Source organism: Trypanosoma brucei, chromosome 6, assembly GCF_000210295.1.
Source record: "Trypanosoma brucei gambiense DAL972 chromosome 6, complete sequence".
Classification (NCBI taxonomy): Eukaryota; Euglenozoa; class Kinetoplastea; order Trypanosomatida; family Trypanosomatidae; genus Trypanosoma; species Trypanosoma brucei.
In genome coordinates this window covers 576,152-594,226 of record NC_026739.1, presented here as the reverse complement: position 1 = coordinate 594,226, position 18,075 = coordinate 576,152, and the positions used below count along the sequence as shown (strand labels likewise).

General features: G+C 44.8%; 7 protein-coding genes across 7 annotated transcripts; 1 reads left to right on the top strand and 6 right to left on the bottom strand.

Annotated features, from left to right (window-relative positions):
• Window positions 1-452: 452 nt before the first annotated feature.
• Window positions 453-1,355, bottom strand: TbgDal_VI2510 (pyridoxal kinase; the record flags this gene model as incomplete). Its single annotated transcript, XM_011775756.1, has 1 exon — window positions 453-1,355. One exon carries the CDS (start codon window positions 1,353-1,355, stop codon window positions 453-455), a length of 903 nt encoding a protein of 300 aa, XP_011774058.1.
• Window positions 1,356-1,900: 545 nt separating this feature from the next.
• TbgDal_VI2500 (hypothetical protein, conserved) lies at window positions 1,901-7,258 on the bottom strand (the record flags this gene model as incomplete). The annotated part of the gene is made up of 1 exon (XM_011775755.1): window positions 1,901-7,258. One exon carries the CDS (start codon window positions 7,256-7,258, stop codon window positions 1,901-1,903), a length of 5,358 nt encoding a protein of 1,785 aa, XP_011774057.1.
• A 671-nt stretch (window positions 7,259-7,929) lies between these two features.
• Window positions 7,930-9,009, bottom strand: TbgDal_VI2490 (calcium-binding protein, putative; the record flags this gene model as incomplete). Its single annotated transcript, XM_011775754.1, has 1 exon — window positions 7,930-9,009. One exon carries the CDS (start codon window positions 9,007-9,009, stop codon window positions 7,930-7,932), a length of 1,080 nt encoding a protein of 359 aa, XP_011774056.1.
• An 878-nt stretch (window positions 9,010-9,887) lies between these two features.
• On the bottom strand, window positions 9,888-11,825 carry TbgDal_VI2480 (hypothetical protein, conserved; the record flags this gene model as incomplete). Its single annotated transcript, XM_011775753.1, has 1 exon — window positions 9,888-11,825. The coding sequence occupies one exon, from the start codon at window positions 11,823-11,825 to the stop codon at window positions 9,888-9,890; it is 1,938 nt and encodes a 645-aa protein (XP_011774055.1).
• Window positions 11,826-13,631: 1,806 nt separating this feature from the next.
• TbgDal_VI2470 (small nuclear ribonucleoprotein Sm-E) lies at window positions 13,632-13,892 on the bottom strand (the record flags this gene model as incomplete). Its single annotated transcript, XM_011775752.1, has 1 exon — window positions 13,632-13,892. The coding sequence occupies one exon, from the start codon at window positions 13,890-13,892 to the stop codon at window positions 13,632-13,634; it is 261 nt and encodes an 86-aa protein (XP_011774054.1).
• A 1,334-nt stretch (window positions 13,893-15,226) lies between these two features.
• Window positions 15,227-17,269, bottom strand: TbgDal_VI2460 (cysteine peptidase, Clan CA, family C19,putative; the record flags this gene model as incomplete). Its single annotated transcript, XM_011775751.1, has 1 exon — window positions 15,227-17,269. One exon carries the CDS (start codon window positions 17,267-17,269, stop codon window positions 15,227-15,229), a length of 2,043 nt encoding a protein of 680 aa, XP_011774053.1.
• Window positions 17,270-17,519: 250 nt separating this feature from the next.
• TbgDal_VI2450 (hypothetical protein, unlikely) lies at window positions 17,520-17,825 on the top strand (the record flags this gene model as incomplete). The annotated part of the gene is made up of 1 exon (XM_011775750.1): window positions 17,520-17,825. The coding sequence occupies one exon, from the start codon at window positions 17,520-17,522 to the stop codon at window positions 17,823-17,825; it is 306 nt and encodes a 101-aa protein (XP_011774052.1).
• Window positions 17,826-18,075: the final 250 nt, after the last annotated feature.

Sequence of the window (18,075 nt, the reverse complement as noted above, 5' to 3'; positions counted from 1 at the left end):
AACTTTAAAAATATGTGGTGAGAGAAAGAACAATTGCATTTGAACAGCACCAAAACGAAAACAAACAAACGCTTCAAATAGAGGTTAGCAAATATTTCATGTTACCAGTCATTCACCAACGATCAAAAAGAAAAATAAAAGTGTTAGTAATAAAGATAACAAAAATCAAGGAAAAGTAATAATACCGAAGAAAACCTTATTGGATAGCGTTTAAAACACAAAAACAAGAAAGAAAAGCGTCCACATTTGCATCTGAATTCCTCTTCTTTTTCTTCGTTTTGTACGCGATTTACCCTACCATATAAGGATACAAGTAAATCCTTCTCTTAAATCAAACACAATATCGTAATACACCTGAAGAACACGTAGCATGGCAAACTCGTAAAACTGAATTATTTATCTTTAGAGAACAGAGAGAAAAAATGGTGGACTTGACAGACTGCATTTAATTCTCATGAAATTGGTTTAACGTCAACAACTGTGCTTGGTTGTAGCACCACTTGCGGTGATGCAACGACACGCAGTTCCCTACTTTTCAATGAACTTTTACCGTCACCTCCCTCCTTTCGGGTTGCGATGATGAGTTCCTGCAATACAGCCATCGATTTGCCAATCGCCACATCCATTGGATGAGAATGAGAGAAGGCAAGAAGGCACGCGGCAAAAACGTCGCCCGTTCCGGTGTAGCGACCTTCATGATATGGTACCACTCCTGAAAATCGCCGCACCGCAGCTTCTGATCCCTCCTTCACGGAGTACAGAAACCGCAGGTGAGTTGGCTTTTCTTGCTCACGAAACGACTTGATGATAACATGAGCAACACCACAGTTGTGGAACCAATCAGCAGCCAGTATAGCACTACTGAGATCATTGACGGTGACGCCACTCAACAACGAAGCCTCGAAGTAATTTGGTGTGACGATATCCGCCAAAGGGACCAGCTCCCGATACGCATCCAATACTTCTTTCTTGCAGTACATGATACCATCATCGCCCATGACGGGGTCACAAATGAAAGTTAACTTCTTGTCTTCCTTTTCTCGGAGCTCCCGCACTTCCTTTAATGTGTCGCGTATTCTCCCAATAATGTCAACATTATTTATATATCCGGTCAGAATGTAGCGATAGTTGCTGAGGAAGTTATTCGCTCGGACGCCTTCCATTAGTTCGTCGTATTCCTGTAAGCTCATTCTGTGGCCCCTAATAACTGGGTACCCACTGTGGTTTGAGAGACAAACGGTGTTAATACCGTCCACATCGAAACCGTGCAGCTGCAGAGGAAACGTAGCAGCCTTATTCCCGACGTAGCCATGCGTCACAAATGATTGAATCGATAAAACCGTCTTCTCTGACATTATGTGCCCTTGTTTTTCACTTCTCCCCCCCCTTCGCACGAAATGTGTGTAATAATAGAAGGCTTGTATAATACTCTGGTTCAATACTCCTTTTTTAGTCTATTTATTATAAAATGTTCTTCTTAGACACGTACAATATAGGGGGGGGGGGGTAAAAATAATAATGAAAATAGGTTATTTGTTTTCCAATAGAAAAAAAAAAGCGTGGCGACACAATCAGGGGCAACAATATAAAATCGAAATAAAGCAGTATACGGGAAATACAACTGAACAAATAACTGAGGAGAACGAAGAAAAGTGTTAACCCCCTGCTCCACCGTTCACAGTATTCACAACAATAGAAGTGTCACCGAATACTGAAAAGGTGATGGTTAGAGTTGCTAAGTGGTTGGAGACCACTAGTTACTCCGTATACCACCATGAATATATATATATAAAGAAGCCAACAACTGAGTAACTACAACGAAATCGCAAAAGAAACGCTAAATCGGTTCCCTCTAAATGAAAAAACAGCAAATAAATACACAGAAATAAGGGAACCGAGCTTACAACCCGATAGCACGCGAGAAAATAGAGTTATACGCATTACTGCTCACTGCGTGCCGTGCCTCAGGGTTCAAGCTCGTCCAAAATACCATTTTCCCCAAATGCATCTCCGGTTGTTGTGGAGACATCTCAGCCTCCTTGTTAGTGCTCTCACATTCATCATAGAATGGACTCAAGTTGCAAAACACTCCCCTTCCCACTTCTTGCCTAACTCGACCCTTAGCCAGACGCCACTCTGCCACCTCAACGAGAAGTGAAACGAGACCGTGGACCGTAGATGAAAGAGCATATGAATAACCAAACACTTCCCGCTCAGTGCACCTCCCCACACGCTGAGCCAGTGGTGGCCACGGCAGCGAAAAGTATCCTATATTACCACGAAAACCATTCTCCAATATACCGATAAGACGTAAGGCGGTGGGCAGGGCACCACGCGAGCTACTTACCGACGCCGGGTGTTGTCCCTCAACCGTAAAACCACACACACTTACAGGGTTGCTAAAAACATACTCCACCAGCAGGTGATCTGTGTGTAGACGATGAATAATGTTCCCAGGTTTGATAAGATGCTTTTCGGGGATTGTTAAAGGAAGACATGCGGCGGCTGGTGGGGCACAAACACCCTTCAAACTCGTCAGCTTAAGACTTTCGTAACGACATACATCAGGTGGACAATTGTAGAAAAGAGAACGCACATTCCGCGTACATGAGTCGAAGCAACCCCAAACAGAGAAATGTTTCACATGCAGTAGCGCAAGGTCAGAAGATGATCCAGCAAAAAAAAGAGAAACGAGTATACCTACGGGATTTCGCACCGTTAGTGAATAACTTGAACCATCAGAGGCACTTTCCCCGTCGGATGCTGCGTGCCTAAATCGTAGTTCCGCTACGCCAATCTCGCCGCTCATACAGTCTGATATACGTGCACACGCAGTTCCTTCGCTAGACTTAGCAGCGTCTGGACGAGACACTGTTTGAACTGTTTCCCCCACGTGCATTTGTAAGTCAATGCTCCCCCGTATTTCCCCCGCCAGTGTATAGTATAGAAGGCCGTGTGAAACAACGCATCGATATGGAAGTAGAATAACAACATTTTCATTTACATATTTTTGTGTTTCTCCTGGCATATCGTTGGAAACGCAACGCCATCCCCCAAGAGAGTCACTTACATCTGCAGGGAAACTAAGCACTTCCTCAAAAAGAGACGCGGATTTGTCCTCCGTAATAGGTGCGCTGACGACGCGAGTGAAGGGCAGCGCCGTCAACTGGTAGGTTGAACCACGTAAGGCGTAAAAACTGTAATTGCTGTACGGAATTGGGAACTCAGCTGGAGACGGTGGCGTAACAGGGATGTAAAACTCGAAAGCAGCACCCCGTTCAGTGTCACTGTCCACCTCCTCACACTCTTTCGTAGTCACGTTGTAAGCAACAAGAGCATTCTCTAATTTGTCCACACGGTCCAAACATCTGCGACATACTGAGGATATAGTGGAAGAAATACCAACATCTAACAGGCGCACAGGTTCCTTTGAACGACATTCACCGCATATATGCCGCTTGCATCGGTCGCACACTTCCAAACCAAACCCGAACAGAAAACGCTGGTCACAACCTGCACAAGTTACATTCTTCCTTTGTGTCGCATTGGCCCCCTTTATGGGTCGGTCGTTTCGCGGTGGTTGGCACGTTCCAGATTGCTGCAGCAAATGCACACGGGAAAGATCTTCAAATGACTCGGGAACACGGGACGGGCACACGGAAGAGTGTGGAAATATTTGAGAGGAGGGTTTCATTACCCATAGCGGTAGTCCCAGCTTTTGAAAGCAAAAATCGCGGAAGAAACGCTTTTGTTTACACTGAAGGCGCTTCGACTCCATGTGAAATAAAAGCGGGAGGTTCAGTGCGAAAACTCCTCGCGGACAAGCACTGCGAAGTTTACGTACATACAACTCTCGAAGGGTCTGTTCCGTTATCAAGATGTCATGGTGCGAGGCGGTAGATGACTTATTCCCCTTGATGGGAGTGACTACTGTATTAGTAGTTTCATCAATGTTGGTTTTGCCGTTAATACTTTCCTCACTCCTAAAGGAACAATTCTCAGCCGCACCATCTAATGGCATCTGAAACAGAGATGACTCATTCGAATCTGTGTGTAGTTTTGCTGTGGATAACTCCCGGAGGAGCGAACACTGCTTCAAACAACTCCGACCAACAATTGTCTTCCGCTCCAGCGGAGGAATGTCGCACAAGGGCTCACCAAAAACTAAGAGCGGGAACACCGCTAGAGCATTTCTGCCCGACCCGCGAAGGGTGTAACGCAAAAACCGTGCTACAACAGGTACAATGGGACTGAACGTACTCGTAGCTCCATCCGCAACTACGCGAGCCTCATTCAGCACGGAGAAGGGCACTGATTCACAGCTCGGACGAGGTAGTTCATAGAAAATCAGATGAGGTCCTGCGTGCGCTGAGGCATTACTACCCCTGCACAACGGGAGCGGAACATCGTCCAAGACGAGGCGTTCGTGCTCCTGTCCAACATAACAGGAGGAATGCAGGGATAGTGTCAACGCCCCTGCAAAAGGTTCCCGCTGCAAAGCATCTGCGACTCGAATCGCCACATGCGTAATGTATGATACCGTCGGTAATGCGATGGTGAGTTCCACAGCTGCAATACGCAACGGTACTAGTAGAGGTTGCGATAAAGGATGAACAAGACCTTGAAGCATACGTAAGGTTGGCGTAGGTACTCCGCCAGTATTTGTAGAGTAACTGCTAGTTGCTTCATCATCATCAGATAGTGGCGGATTAGACAAGTATCGCTGCCTTGAAGCAAAAGTAGTGCGCTCATTTCCACCCCAGTCCGCGTTCGCTTCACTGACTACTCTAGAGGAAGTGTCTGACTCAGCTGTGTGAAACATGAACTGGGCACCGATAATGTAGGATTGTCCTGCCACGTGTGTCAAGAGGCGCGTCCGGTGTCTGGCGAATTCACGCTGATAGAACCCACCGGCAGGAGGAAATAAGTTCATGATAAACGAGTGAAAGGGATTGTTTAGTATTACTCTACGCGAAACAACTGAAGGACGAAATATTCCCTTCTTTGTGCTAGTAAAATCGCTGGGAGAACTACGGTCTCCATTCGCGCGGTAGAGAAAAACCATGTTCCGCGCTGTCTCCCAAATAGTAAGAGTACACGACACAGGTACCGCGCCAACAACCTGAAAAAGACATTCGCGTAATAAAGTAATCATTTCCTCGTGGCCACACGAATCCCCCACTTGCTTCAAGCCAGCGGCTGAATTGACCACTAAATCCATGATTTTTCTTGTCAATAATTTGTGTCTCTGAAGCAATTTCGCATTTGGTTGACTTTCAAAAAACTGATTGAACAACCACACAGTAACTAGGATCAGTGAAACAACGGCAGATGCCGCTGCACTAACTTCACCACTATTGCTCACACAAATACGTGGTATAATGGGTCCCGGTACTCCCGAAGACCCCGCTGTCGTCCCTCCACAGGAAATACCATTGTAACTACGAATACACTCTCTGCTCCACAGAGCATCAACAGCACTACCTTTTTCAGGCACACAATGAAGACAAGTAGCCCACGAATTGATCGCGCCAACGAAAACGGCAGGACGAAGGCTATGGGATTTGATGTGCGAAGCTAGTGACTGTAATCTTCCTTGCAACTCGTTGGTTATCGCATCACAGTGATGTGTTTCGGACGCGTAAACGCTATAGCATGATGCTGGTGTTAACCCCCTTTGACTGTTGGTCCGTCGTTTCGATGACTCACGCGAGCCGTTCACGCTTGTATTTACGGCAGCACCACCCTTGGTTGTATTGTGTGGAGGGGCCGACCCTATCAATGCCCAACACCCTGCATGCATTAGGGCAATTTTCGTCCCCATCCCGTAGCGTTGCTGATAACTGGAGAATATGGCGGCAACATAGTCTTCCCCTATGGGGAGAGGATCCATTCCCCTCGCCGTACAGAAATCAATGCGTTGTTTTTGTTGAATAATATCCTCGTGACCAGCAAAGTCACCACCACGTCGCCATATCAATGAGGGAAGAGAATTAACAAGATTATCATCAACTTTGGAGTCATGCAACTTCATATCTGGTAGTAACAGCAACTGAAACTCTGCTTCATGTGCTGAAGTGTACTCCCGCATTTGGAAAGCAGTTTTAGCGGATTTACCAGAACAATCATTGAAGCAACCAGGTAGCGCAAGTCTGCTCAACCGCACAAGAAGGAGAGCCACATGTGGAGCTGTTTGCGGAACCACTAATGTGGAGGCGTTAAAAGATCCAAGAGCTAGGCGGCAGCAACAATCGGCGATCCCAAAGATATCGCAGAAGGCGATCAGTTCCTCGTTCCACAGGCAATCGCAGCGCCCAAGCGCCTCCCGACCCGTACTGGGAGGTGGCAATGGAAGGAAACTCATAACCCTGGCGGCTAAAGCAGAACTGTCAGTCGAGCCATCCAGACCCCCCGGGCAACCGTTCGGAGAACTATTACCAACGTCACCACTTTCTTCATCGCTACGGGCACCACAAACACGCGTTGCCTCTTCAAATATGCTACAGTGTGAAACATCAATACCCGGGGTAAAGAATAAGTATGACTGCCTGAATGAAGACGACATGGCCATCGCAGAGTCATCTCTTAGACCTCCAGAAGGCCCCAATACCCACGATTGCAAATCCTCGCCTCCCAGCGGTTGCTGAAGTGCGGGAACTGCCACCCTTAGAGGAACAGTGTACCATCGTGCTCTCTCGACAGAAATAACGGGCAAAACTCGTTGCGGTTTGCTTCCCGAATCTGTAACAATGCACGACTTATCATCAGTTAGCAAACGTCCGGTTTCAACGAACAGCATGTATAACCTATCCTCTGTCAAACACGCCCCCGCAAAAGCAACAAATTCGAGGATAGTAAACACCTCATACTGTTCCGGCGTGCTCGGACAAAGTGCAGGAATCGCACTAACCGCCTCCCGCATCGACATAAACAAGTCCTTTCCCGGAACGCCTGTGTGGAGGAGTTGCCCCGATACATTATCTACCGTTATAACTACAAATCGCATTTCCTTTACACTGCTTCCACCTGTTCCATTGACGTGCTCTTCTTTTAGATTGGTGGTATCGTCGGAGGGTTCCGACACCCCCTCCGCGTTCCGCAGAAATTGCTCTGTTAATGGAGTGATTCTACCTCGTAATGTAGCATCAATGCAAACGAGGGGGTGCTCAAGAACAACGAAATAGCAAGCTTGCAGCCAATCACTGTTAGTGGGATCTGCTGTGTGACGAGGGACAGCAGTGAGGAGCCGCCCTGCCATAATGATCAGATCTAAACTATGTACTATGAGGTGAACGTCAGCGTCACGTGCGGTTGAATAAATATCTATATCTATCTATAAAGCACGGAGGGGGGAAGCTTTGGTATTAAACAGAAACCAGTGGAAGAAAATGAATGTGAAAACTTTTTGTAGAGACCGGTAACGCATCATTTCACATAAATAAGAAAAACCAAAATGTTGGAGCTGCAAAATTTACTATCTAAACGTAACAAGAAGAGCACAAGTGCCTTCACCTCCAAAATGATGATATTCCCTCCCTCATGTGTTGTTTTCCTTTCTTCGTTGTCACAACCCCTCGCGTTGGACACCTTTCCATACACCTTAACCATTTTTCATCTACAAAGGAGGGGGAAAAAAGAAAGAAAGATCAAAGGGATGAAAATCACAATTCGAAAGAAAGTAAGGAGGGAAAAAGTGGGGAAAAGGGAATAAAGATGAAGTAAAACGACCATAAGATTCAACAATAACATTTATATGAGGCTACTCCTAACAGGCCACACAATCCTCTTGTACATAACACCCGACGTGTACACAAATACATGTGCAAGAGAGGAATCTTGTGTAAGGAAAAAGAAGGGAACAGCATGGGTAATTTGAAACGCATACACCTGCATGCATCACTTCTTCTCTTCTCCTCTCAAAATATCACCTTACAAAAGTTTCCATTGATTATTGAGAACGTCAAAAAAAACTTTATCGTCCTCGAGTACAGCACTCACACCGTTGTAGTAGTCTAAAAACTCTGCATAAGGAACCAAACCGCATCGCTCATTTTCATCCCAGATAGTCAGAAACCCCTTCAGCATTTTATCTGACTGAAACAAATGATCTACGGAACAAGTCGGATGCTCCTGCGTATTGTAGCAGGCTTGGATGTCTATGATGTTTAAGTTTCCGTCCCTGTCATAGTCCATCCTACGGAATATATTCCACACAGCATCTTTCCGCTCCTGGCTCATTGGACCGCGAACGTAATCCATAAAGAAGTCATAGTCAATACATTCTTCTTCGTTTTGGGGGAATGCGTTATAAATACATGTTGCAACGGTATTTACATCCTCTTCCGTTCGCTGTGTATCAGAAAAAGAAAGTGTTGCATTGAAATTACGTGAATCCTTTACGAACCTCACAATACCTTCATATGACATCCATCGCCTTCCATCACTTCCCACCTTACGGAAGTGCCTTCCCATAGCTTTAATGCCTACCTCTGGGATCCCGTTTCCGACATTGAAAATATACGCCTCTCTAATGCGTTTCAACGCATCAATCGCCTCCCCTGACACCCGGTGTGTCTGTTGGAGTAAACCTGATACATTATTTCCAATGGATGCAAGTGTCTTCCCAGTGCGCGTGCGTAATTGGCTGTCATCGCAGTGCACCACTTTGTAGCGTTTCTGCCCATCATCACGCTGATTTAAGGGACCACCAAGAGTAAAGATGGAGCCTATCTGGAAGTCATCAGTGAGAAAGTGTTCCCCATCATCCTTCAAATACACATCAAAAGGGAAAGCGGGGAAGTGCCGCGTGACATTATAACCAAGCGGGCCAGGAAGTTCACGTGCCTCATCCATGTAGAAGCCACGCCAGCGCGGGAAATAACACCCAAAGAAATAGCGATGTGAGTCCGTCCCACCCTGCGAGAGCTGCACGCAATGGAAAAGAAGGGAATCACCGCGATCAATGCGATTTTCATCGCTGAAGAGTGTGGTGTCCATGGAGTGCGGCATATTTAATTCTCTAAACTCCTCGCTTGTTTTTATTTTTAGCTATCCGATGTTTTGTTTGTGCCGCAGCGTCCCGGCGTCACCGTTCCCTTTTATGAGGCTCGCACACAAATAAAGAATAAGCAGAGGAAAAACCGAAAGGTAACTCAAACATGTAGAAGCAGCATTAACACAATGGTGGTAACAGTTAAAAATAAATAAAGAGGTGTGCTTTCGAAAGAGAAATAGAAACTTCACAGCAGGTGTTGGGAACAATATACCCTCCAGTTGGCGAACAAAGAAAAGGTGACATGCATAAAAAAAATCAGGGGGTGCACTACTGAACATAAGAAGAAGCTGTAGCAGCAGTAGAAAATCAGATTGTGTGCGGAGTGGGGAACACTGTCCAGGGTATATGCAAAGGCTTCCCATAATGTACACGTAAAACAATGTCGAGGCAAAATGAAGATTAAACCGAAGAGAGAACTTCCCTCTAAAGAAGTACTTTCCCTTCGGCACGCGGACGCGCATTCACTCACCCGCATGCATCCATTTCCTCGTTTTCATCATCTCTTCTTACCCTATTTGTTGTTGTTCTGTTTTTGTTTTCTTTACTGATTCCTTTTATAACACTCCCATCCACATCTATTTCCTCCTCATGCTACGACGTAATCCGCTTCTCGTCCCATTTCCCTCAAGTCATGCTGAAAGCAACAAACAATTGACTGAAAGTGTGTAAAAAGAGGACCAAAGACAAATGAACAGTAGCATGGCTTTCGAGCCCTCTGCAAACCACAGTAACCCCTTTCCAAAATACCCGTGGTTGCTCAACATGTGCACGATAGTAAAAAGGGGGAAAAAAGAGAAAAAGGGAAAAGCGATGGAAACTGCACCGCACTTCTCTACGATCGGGAGTGCCACGCATTCGGCTGGTTGCTCCGCTTTGTTCGCACACTTGGGGGAACCCTGCGGGTCGCTACTGTAGGAAGTGCCGGAAAATCCTCGGCATTAATGAAGGCACCTCCTGATGATGGTCGAGCGGGCGCTTCAGTCGCCTGACGCCCCGGGGCCCCACCTCGCTGCTGACGAGCAGCTCCCCACGTTGACCCCGCAATGAGAGAAACGACCTCTTGAGAAGAAGAAGTAATAGAAGTATCATTATTGTTATTATTATTATTATTGTTGTTGTTGTTACTTGCATTACCGACACCGGAAACAAGTGCGGCAGCGCTACTGGCAGCTAGAGACCTGTTGTTCTGCGCGTCAGCCTCAGCTCGCTTGGCCCTCTCCATCCATACGTTCGGCGGTCCCTTTTTATTCCTATTGTTGTTATTGTTCTTGTTGCCAGGACGGTTGGGCCACTGTTGATTGTTGCCCCCTATATTTTTCTGCTTATTCACTTGCTCTTCCTCCGTTTCCTCTTTCTTCATCTCTTCTCGGGCCCGACGAGCCTGCCTCATTTCGGGAGCATTTCGCATCTTATCGACGTGAATCAACGCATCCCGCTTGTCAGTTACCGGCATTGTTGCGACCAGGAGTGGAAATACGGCCTTAAAGGACTCATCTGTTATAAAAAATTGAGTCCGAAGTTGGTTGTAATACTCCGTTGTGAGCATTTTTCCATCGATGAAGTCAGCGGTGCAGCAGTGAAGCTGCGTTATCCGACGCTGGTCTTTCAATTCTTCCTGAATGGCATCGGCAAGTTTACGCTTCTGCTCCTCAGGATTTAACGGTACATTATTTTTGTTGTTGTACGTTTCTTCACTCTCCGTGACACCGAATGCTCTTGTCTGCAACTGCGTCACTTGGCCACTCACAGATGTTTCACGTTGTTCATCTGAAGATGTCCCCTCCGTACCCCTGTACAGAATCGGTGCAAGAATATTTTTTGACCTAAAGTGTTGAGGGAGCCCTGTAACGGTATGTGGAGCAATATCAACAAAAAATTTCCTGCCCTTCTTGTTTTTACCACTACCACCGCAAGACCGCCTCTGATTTTTACTTTCCTCTTCCCTAGATGGGACCAACGTCAAGGTTTCTTGCCTATTTATGTGGTCGAAAATAATGTGAACAGCATTTGCGTTAGTTCCAGTTGCCGGAACCGCAGGATTTGCTGGGACACTATCCGGACCTGCGCCAGGAGACATGGTAAGGCGCGAGCGAATTCCATGCACGCGCTGCTTATGCACAGCGAGGTCCAAATCTGAGGCAAACACCCGCATCATTGGGTCAAGTTCAGAACACTGCTTATGATCGCATATTTTGTGCGCTTGCTTAAAGTGCATCAGCAGCTTTCCACGGTTCTCGTAATAAGTAAAGCGAAATTCCCCACGGTTACAAATATCACACGTGAAGTGTCTTTCCCGCATGTGTTTGAGTAAATGGTCCTCATCGTACATATGCATGCCTTTGCAAAAGCGGCAAGGCGGGTGACCAAGAAATGATGCCGGATCGTGTTCGTATTCCCCCACCATGTGTAAACAAAGTGCCTCGGGGGAGTAAACCATCTGCTCAGCAAGGAATACAGAGCGATGTTGGAGGCAAATAGGGCAATAGCTTACTTCATGGTCATATTTCAAGTGCGCATGTAAATGATGTTGTTCGCAAAAAGGTTCCTGTTCACCTCTGCGCCAACACTTAGGAACAGGGCAGACAAACTCGTATAACTTTTTCAACTCTTGCGCTAACACCCTACCATGCACTTTGCACTGAAGGACACTATCAACTATTGATTCGTCGGTCAACTGACGGATAACCTCCGCACTCACCTTGTCTTGACCGGGGTTAAGTCCACCGGGGATATCACGTGTGACAAGAACGGGTCCGCATTCCCTGCACATTGGGCAACCGCCGTTATCCAGTGAGTGAATGTGCAGACCACAAATATAACAGACGTGATGGCCGCACTGAAACAACACCAACGCTTCACATGGTGAGGCACATATCAGGCATTCCACATGAGCACCTTCAACGGTAACTGACATCTCAGATCACTGCACCTCGTTTACTGTGATTAATATTATCAGTATTGTAATTATTAATATTATGATTCCTTATTCGTTCTGCTGTTGTTGCACTGCTCAGCCCGCCCCTTCCCACTAAACTGCTGTTCAACACTCAACCAAACAAATCAAGAAGGACCGCACAAACGCAAAATAATCCAAACAACACACCGGTTACCGAACGGAAATCGGCGAAGACAAGTCACAAATGTATTTGTTATTTCTCAATTTTGTGGGTAAATTTTCAACCTTCCCCGATCCCTCCTACTACAAGCCTACTGTGTGGTTAGCAAACGTGAAAACATAGACAATATATAATCATTAGGAAAAAAAAAAGAAGTGAAGAGGAAAAACGGAGTGAAAGTAACTGAAAAAATCGGAGAAAGTTGAGAAAGCCGTACTATTGTGAATGAAACAAATGCACACAGCTAATGTAGAACAAAAAAACATAAATGCATACACGTACACATAAACGTTATTGGCTGAACAAGCACGTATATTTAGGAGAAACCCGTCATATCATATATTTTTTCCCTTCCACATTTCTTTTTTTTTTAATTTTAAACCCATAGTCAAATACACAACTGGGCCTTCCTTGAACTCGCATGAACTCTTCCGAACTGCTCCATTTAACATTGTGTTTCCTGTTCTGTGGATGTAAGGGAATTGCGCTTCTGGCGCATGCTGGCTCAACTCCAGCCACTGCCTCTACCATGGAAAAAGAGATGCACAATGATTCAAAGTACATTCTTATGCATGCATTAAACAAAATATTGCGCGTATAAGTATAAACTGAGCATGATGTTACCAACTAAATACCTGGCACAAAGAGAAAACAAGGAAAAAGAAGAAATGCATTTTTATTATTAACATTATTGTTATTACTATAATATATTAATATATTGTTTTAATTCTCGGAAGTGACAACCACCGGCATGAGCAGAACAAAATATTCTTCTTATCTGTCTTTTTTTCTTAACAGAGCACCACACGCGCACAAACAAGAGGGAGGAATACAAAAGGAATTAAAAAATTCAATCAAAGTGGGAGCGGCATATAGAGAAAACCATACACGAAAACGAATAAACACCGCATAACAAAAAACACGCAAGTAAAAAATTGCGCTCACAAATCTACCCCACATCGCAACTAAAGGAAGGTACTTCTTTACCCGCCTTTTGCTTCCTTCATAGCTTGTGGTGACAGAAAAAGATTCTTCTCTTTTTTTAAAAAAAAAAGGTGCACCGCAGTGTAAAAATTTTTTCATCAGCAGAAAAATCATTAGCGTGACTGAAGCATTTTTGCATCTCGTTGCATTATTATTTCAGTTACCGCACCATAACTTGAGAAATCATAAAAGAAAGGCGACTTCGCAAGCCCCCATCCCCTTTCGCACTCACAGATGCAAAACGAAGGAAAGGAGAAAATGTGAGGGCAGAGCGGGGGAAGAGACAAATTAGAGATCAGAAAGTGAAATAACAAACTTATCTCCAAACACCGTCACCACCACAATATGAAATCTCCGTCGCACTTTCATTACATTTTATCCCTTGTTGCACCCAGATTCCCCTTTCACGACACGCGCACTTTAGTTATTGGTGTATTGGTTTCAGTGGCGTGAAAAGATATAACATATCTGCGAGTCTATATGCCAATAGGGTGAATGACACCCACATTATCACTGCGAAGAAGGATCTTCCCTAATTGAACAACCTCTCCGGTTTTGAGATGCACCTCCGTCGCGTCGCCCAACACGACATTCATAAACTCATCGTAACCCAACAAAACGCCCTCGATCTTCATCTTAGTTTCGTGCACAAGCCACACACACACACGTTGACTCTCTTTTAAGTAACGGTGCACGACAACAGTCGGCTTAACCATCTGCTTTGTTGTGACGCTCATTTTATCTTATTTATTTATTTTACGTCCAGTCCCACTTGTTATTTACTTCTTTCCACAACCTTTTGTGGATTCCTTCTTTCCTCTTTATATCCCTTCTCGAGTTTTCTTCCCTTTTAAGTCTTCACAACAGTCGCTAGTGCTGAAGTAGGAAAGGAAAGTGGACTAAGAAGATGATGTGTAGTAGTAATTGTAAGTACAAGGTAATGAGCTCCACCAAAATAAAATTTAAAAAGTAAGGGTTGAAGTGAAACGCACAGCGTGGTAACAGGAAAAGATGCACGGAGAGGGAAAGTGTGGGAACAAACTGACATGAGAATATGCAGATGAAGCGATCAACATCACTTCAGTGTAGGAAGCAGAAAAAAACGGCAATGACAAGAACAACGACACACAAAAAATAAAATAAAATAAGAACGCCTGTGGAAAGGGATCCTTTTCCCATGTCTTTCCTTGTTTCTCATAAGTAAGTATACTTCGAAAGACAATTCCCTAATGTTTACCGCAGGTGTTACACGAAGGGAGTGTTGAAGTTTCGTGTTTTCTCTCAAAACCTCCCCTTTCCCTCATTCGAACCCCCTTATTAACTGATCATTTCCCTATTCTCTCCTATAAGTGTACTTTCTTCCATTATCTTAGATTGCCACATCAATCTCCACACACGATGTGACTCGCGGTTATCTCTCTTCTTGTGCGAACGGGTAAATTCACTTATTTGAATTTTCTTTTTGTTTTTTTTTGTTTGTTCCCCTCTCCCGGCATAGTACTTCTGCTCTCCCCTTCCAGTTCTTTGTCCCTCCTACCCATCCCTTTTCCTTTTTAAAAGTTTTGTATGGTTATCCTGTGCAACGAGGATATGCAGAACATGAAACGAGTAACAACACATTTGTACAATTTATGTTGTCCCTTTGAATTTGATTTCTCCCAACACTGCCCAAACAGCAGTTTACCGATTTCTTTCCCGCTAGCTATTTGTCATGTGACAATTCTCTTTCGTGGTTAAGGGACAACCAACAAACGCGTCAGGGCAGTTTCGTCTCCAAAGGTCACTATTATTTTCTTTTAAATATCCACAGATGTAGTCACATTTTCATATGCATCCACTGGCACCCATCTCCGTCCTTGCGTACACAGATATATTTCCTCTTCCTTTTTTGCAGACATGTATAAGCACTTCAACATATGTTTTCGACGCCGTTTATCCCTTTTCTCTCTCTGTGAGTGCATAATTAATTAGCTACTGAACGATTTATCTCCCCCTCTACGACCTTTACTGTCCTTTTCGACACTTACCAATTTCACACTTTATCCCCCGCTGTTTATTCCGTATCCAAAACTTAATGATAAAGCTGGTCGTAGAAGAGCATATATACACCCTGCTCGCGTTCAAACACACTTGATTCATCCACAGTATAAATTTCTTCATCGTCGCAGTAGAACCACATGGATGGTTTGGTATGGCTCCGTACATGAGCAACATAATGCCCACCGTGAAGTGAACCGACATGCGAGATTATGCCGACGAGCTCCAAGTCCAACTGACTCCGTCGGCTGTCAGTACTCTCCTCCACGCTACTCGTACAGCCATCGCCACCGGAAACATGTACCAGCGAATTGCTGGGTCGGGAAACACTACGATGTGTGTGCACATTTGTTTGGACGATCGTTTGCGGCATTTTCGTGTCCCCACATCCGCTTGCCGCGCTGCCCAATACATATTTACTAAGGTTCAGTCTTTTTGGGAAAGAAACTGCGCCAGGAACTTTGTATACGCCACGGTCGTCGCACTTGAACCGTAGTAAGTGTAACGCGAGTGATCCATTGAATCTCCCGATTGATGTTTCCACGTCTGCGTCTTGATAGAGACAGTTGAGACTCTTTGCTTCCGCATTTGCTTTCTTCCTAAGCTTCCGTGCCTCGTTCTCCGCACGAATATCGTTGTTTTTCTTCGTTTGCTCCGCAGGAGATAGTTTGTTAAAACACACTTCACAGGCGTACTGAGAATCCCCGTTAAGTGTCGATCTTTCGAAAAGCTTTTCAAGGCTATCTTCAACGCTGTTCGTAACGGGTATTGAAAGCGCCATGAACACCTCATCCCGTTTGACTTGGTTTTTACACCCTCTGCATGTTACTGTAGTACAGAGCGTACCTTCGAAAGGGACACGTTGACTCCCTTTCTTTTCTTCTTCACTTTTACCCTTATCTAACTCATCAGCGATACCATTGATCAGCGTAATGAAGAGTTCTTGACTGTCCTGTTGATCCCCGTCACCAAACATTGGAACAATTTCAGATAAACTGCCCATCAAAGCACGGGCAAGGCCATCCACGATACCTTGTCTATCACCTGCGCACGGGCCGCTCTTCATAAACCCTATCATTTCGGACATATGATGCACCAACGTGTGTGAACCGGTGAAATTTTGACGGATCATAAAATCAATAAAGGTATTGCATTGAAGAATACATTGGAGAACGGAGTTGAAATAACATGTGTTGCGCCGATTTTCAAAGCCGGAGATACAAGCCTCCACTAGTGTGCCCGCCCGTGCTCTCACGCAACGACTGTTAGAAGAGCTTGCTGCACGTGAGTTGGCCTGCTTATTCGTCTCCACATAAGAATACGTTTCATAGTTGCTGTTTTGACGCCTCGTGTCTGTTGCAATTCCTGAATCCAGTACGCCGCGAGCACGGGGAGCCCCGAACGAGCCTTCGTCGTAATCAGGAGCCAAAGAAATGTTTCTCTCGACGCAGTGTAACACCCTCGCTACATTTTCGCAAAGAGTTATCAAATCAACCCCTAAACATGGTAAGCTGTTCCGCACAGGCAACTTGATCGGGTCTTCATGGCATTCCACACACGATATAATGCCATACGTCCCTACCTTTTCAAATGAAACCTTTGAAACCTTCAGGTTATTCATCGTTACGGTACGCTTTTCAGGTGATTCCACTTGACACAAGTTTATCGTAACTGTCGGCAACGGTGCACCAACGGCAGGTGAGTTCACATCCGTCCCCCATCTCGGTTTCACGGCAAAAAAGATACGGTGGCCCCCATTTATTTTATCGTCTGTGCCAACACCAGACATTCTCAAGTTGTCATAATGCGACTTTCGGTGCACTCCACAGCAATATAACCCACAGTGAAGACACATCCAAAGTTGCGGATCATTATCACATGATTTGATGCTTCCTAAATCCGCAGCAGCTTCAGCACTCCCTGCATAACCAATTCCATCAGCAACGCTGCGCATCGCACAGAACAGCTTTTTTTGATCCGATGCTACATCTTGAGGTTTCATACAACGCCTGGCAGCGGCTTCTAAAAACTCGCTGGGTTTCCACACCACACAACATTTGCAAATTGATTTCGACATGGCAAGGCCTGCGGTGGCTACACACTTTCACCTGGTAAAGAAAAGCACAATATTTCTTTCCCTACAGCTAACCTTTTAGGAAATAGAAGAGAGAGAAAGAAAATTAAAAGGAAAAGAAAAAAAGAAAGTGGACCCCATTATTAATCTCATCAGCACTTTGTGAATGCCCGAATTTGAATAAGTGGAACATAAACACTCACAATTCAACTTACTTAATGTCGGTGCTGTCGACCTTCAAAACAACATTTGAATGCTTTCTCACAAGTTAATTTTCGTAATACACACTACCTCAGGAAAGAATCAAACTTACAAGTTCCTCTCATCAACATTTCCTCCCCTTTTTACCATTTGGGTTTCCCCTTCGCACCACAGTTACTTGATAATAAAGCGACTGCAGGAATTAGTGCTAAACGCAGCTCTTGATGGTCTACGGCGCGTTCTCTTGTCAACTTTATCGCACATGTTTTTACCTTTTTTGTTGTTGTTGTTATCTTTGCCTCATCGACGACGTGTGTTATGTCAATTTTTCTTCTTCCTTGTAATTCGGGTCTGGTGAATGTGTTATTTATTCAAACATGCGTGTGGAAAAGAAAAAAGAACCAAAGTAGACGCAAAATAGCGACAAAGAAGTGTTAAAACACAGATAATAAGAGGAGAAGGAGAATAAAAAAGCAGAAGGTTACTTGCAGTATACACAAATAAATTGGAAAGAAAAAACTCGCCGTGGAAACAATTTCCTCACAGCTCGTTATTAACATCGTACGCAAATGTAGTAGATAATTTTTATACTTCATCTCACACAGTTT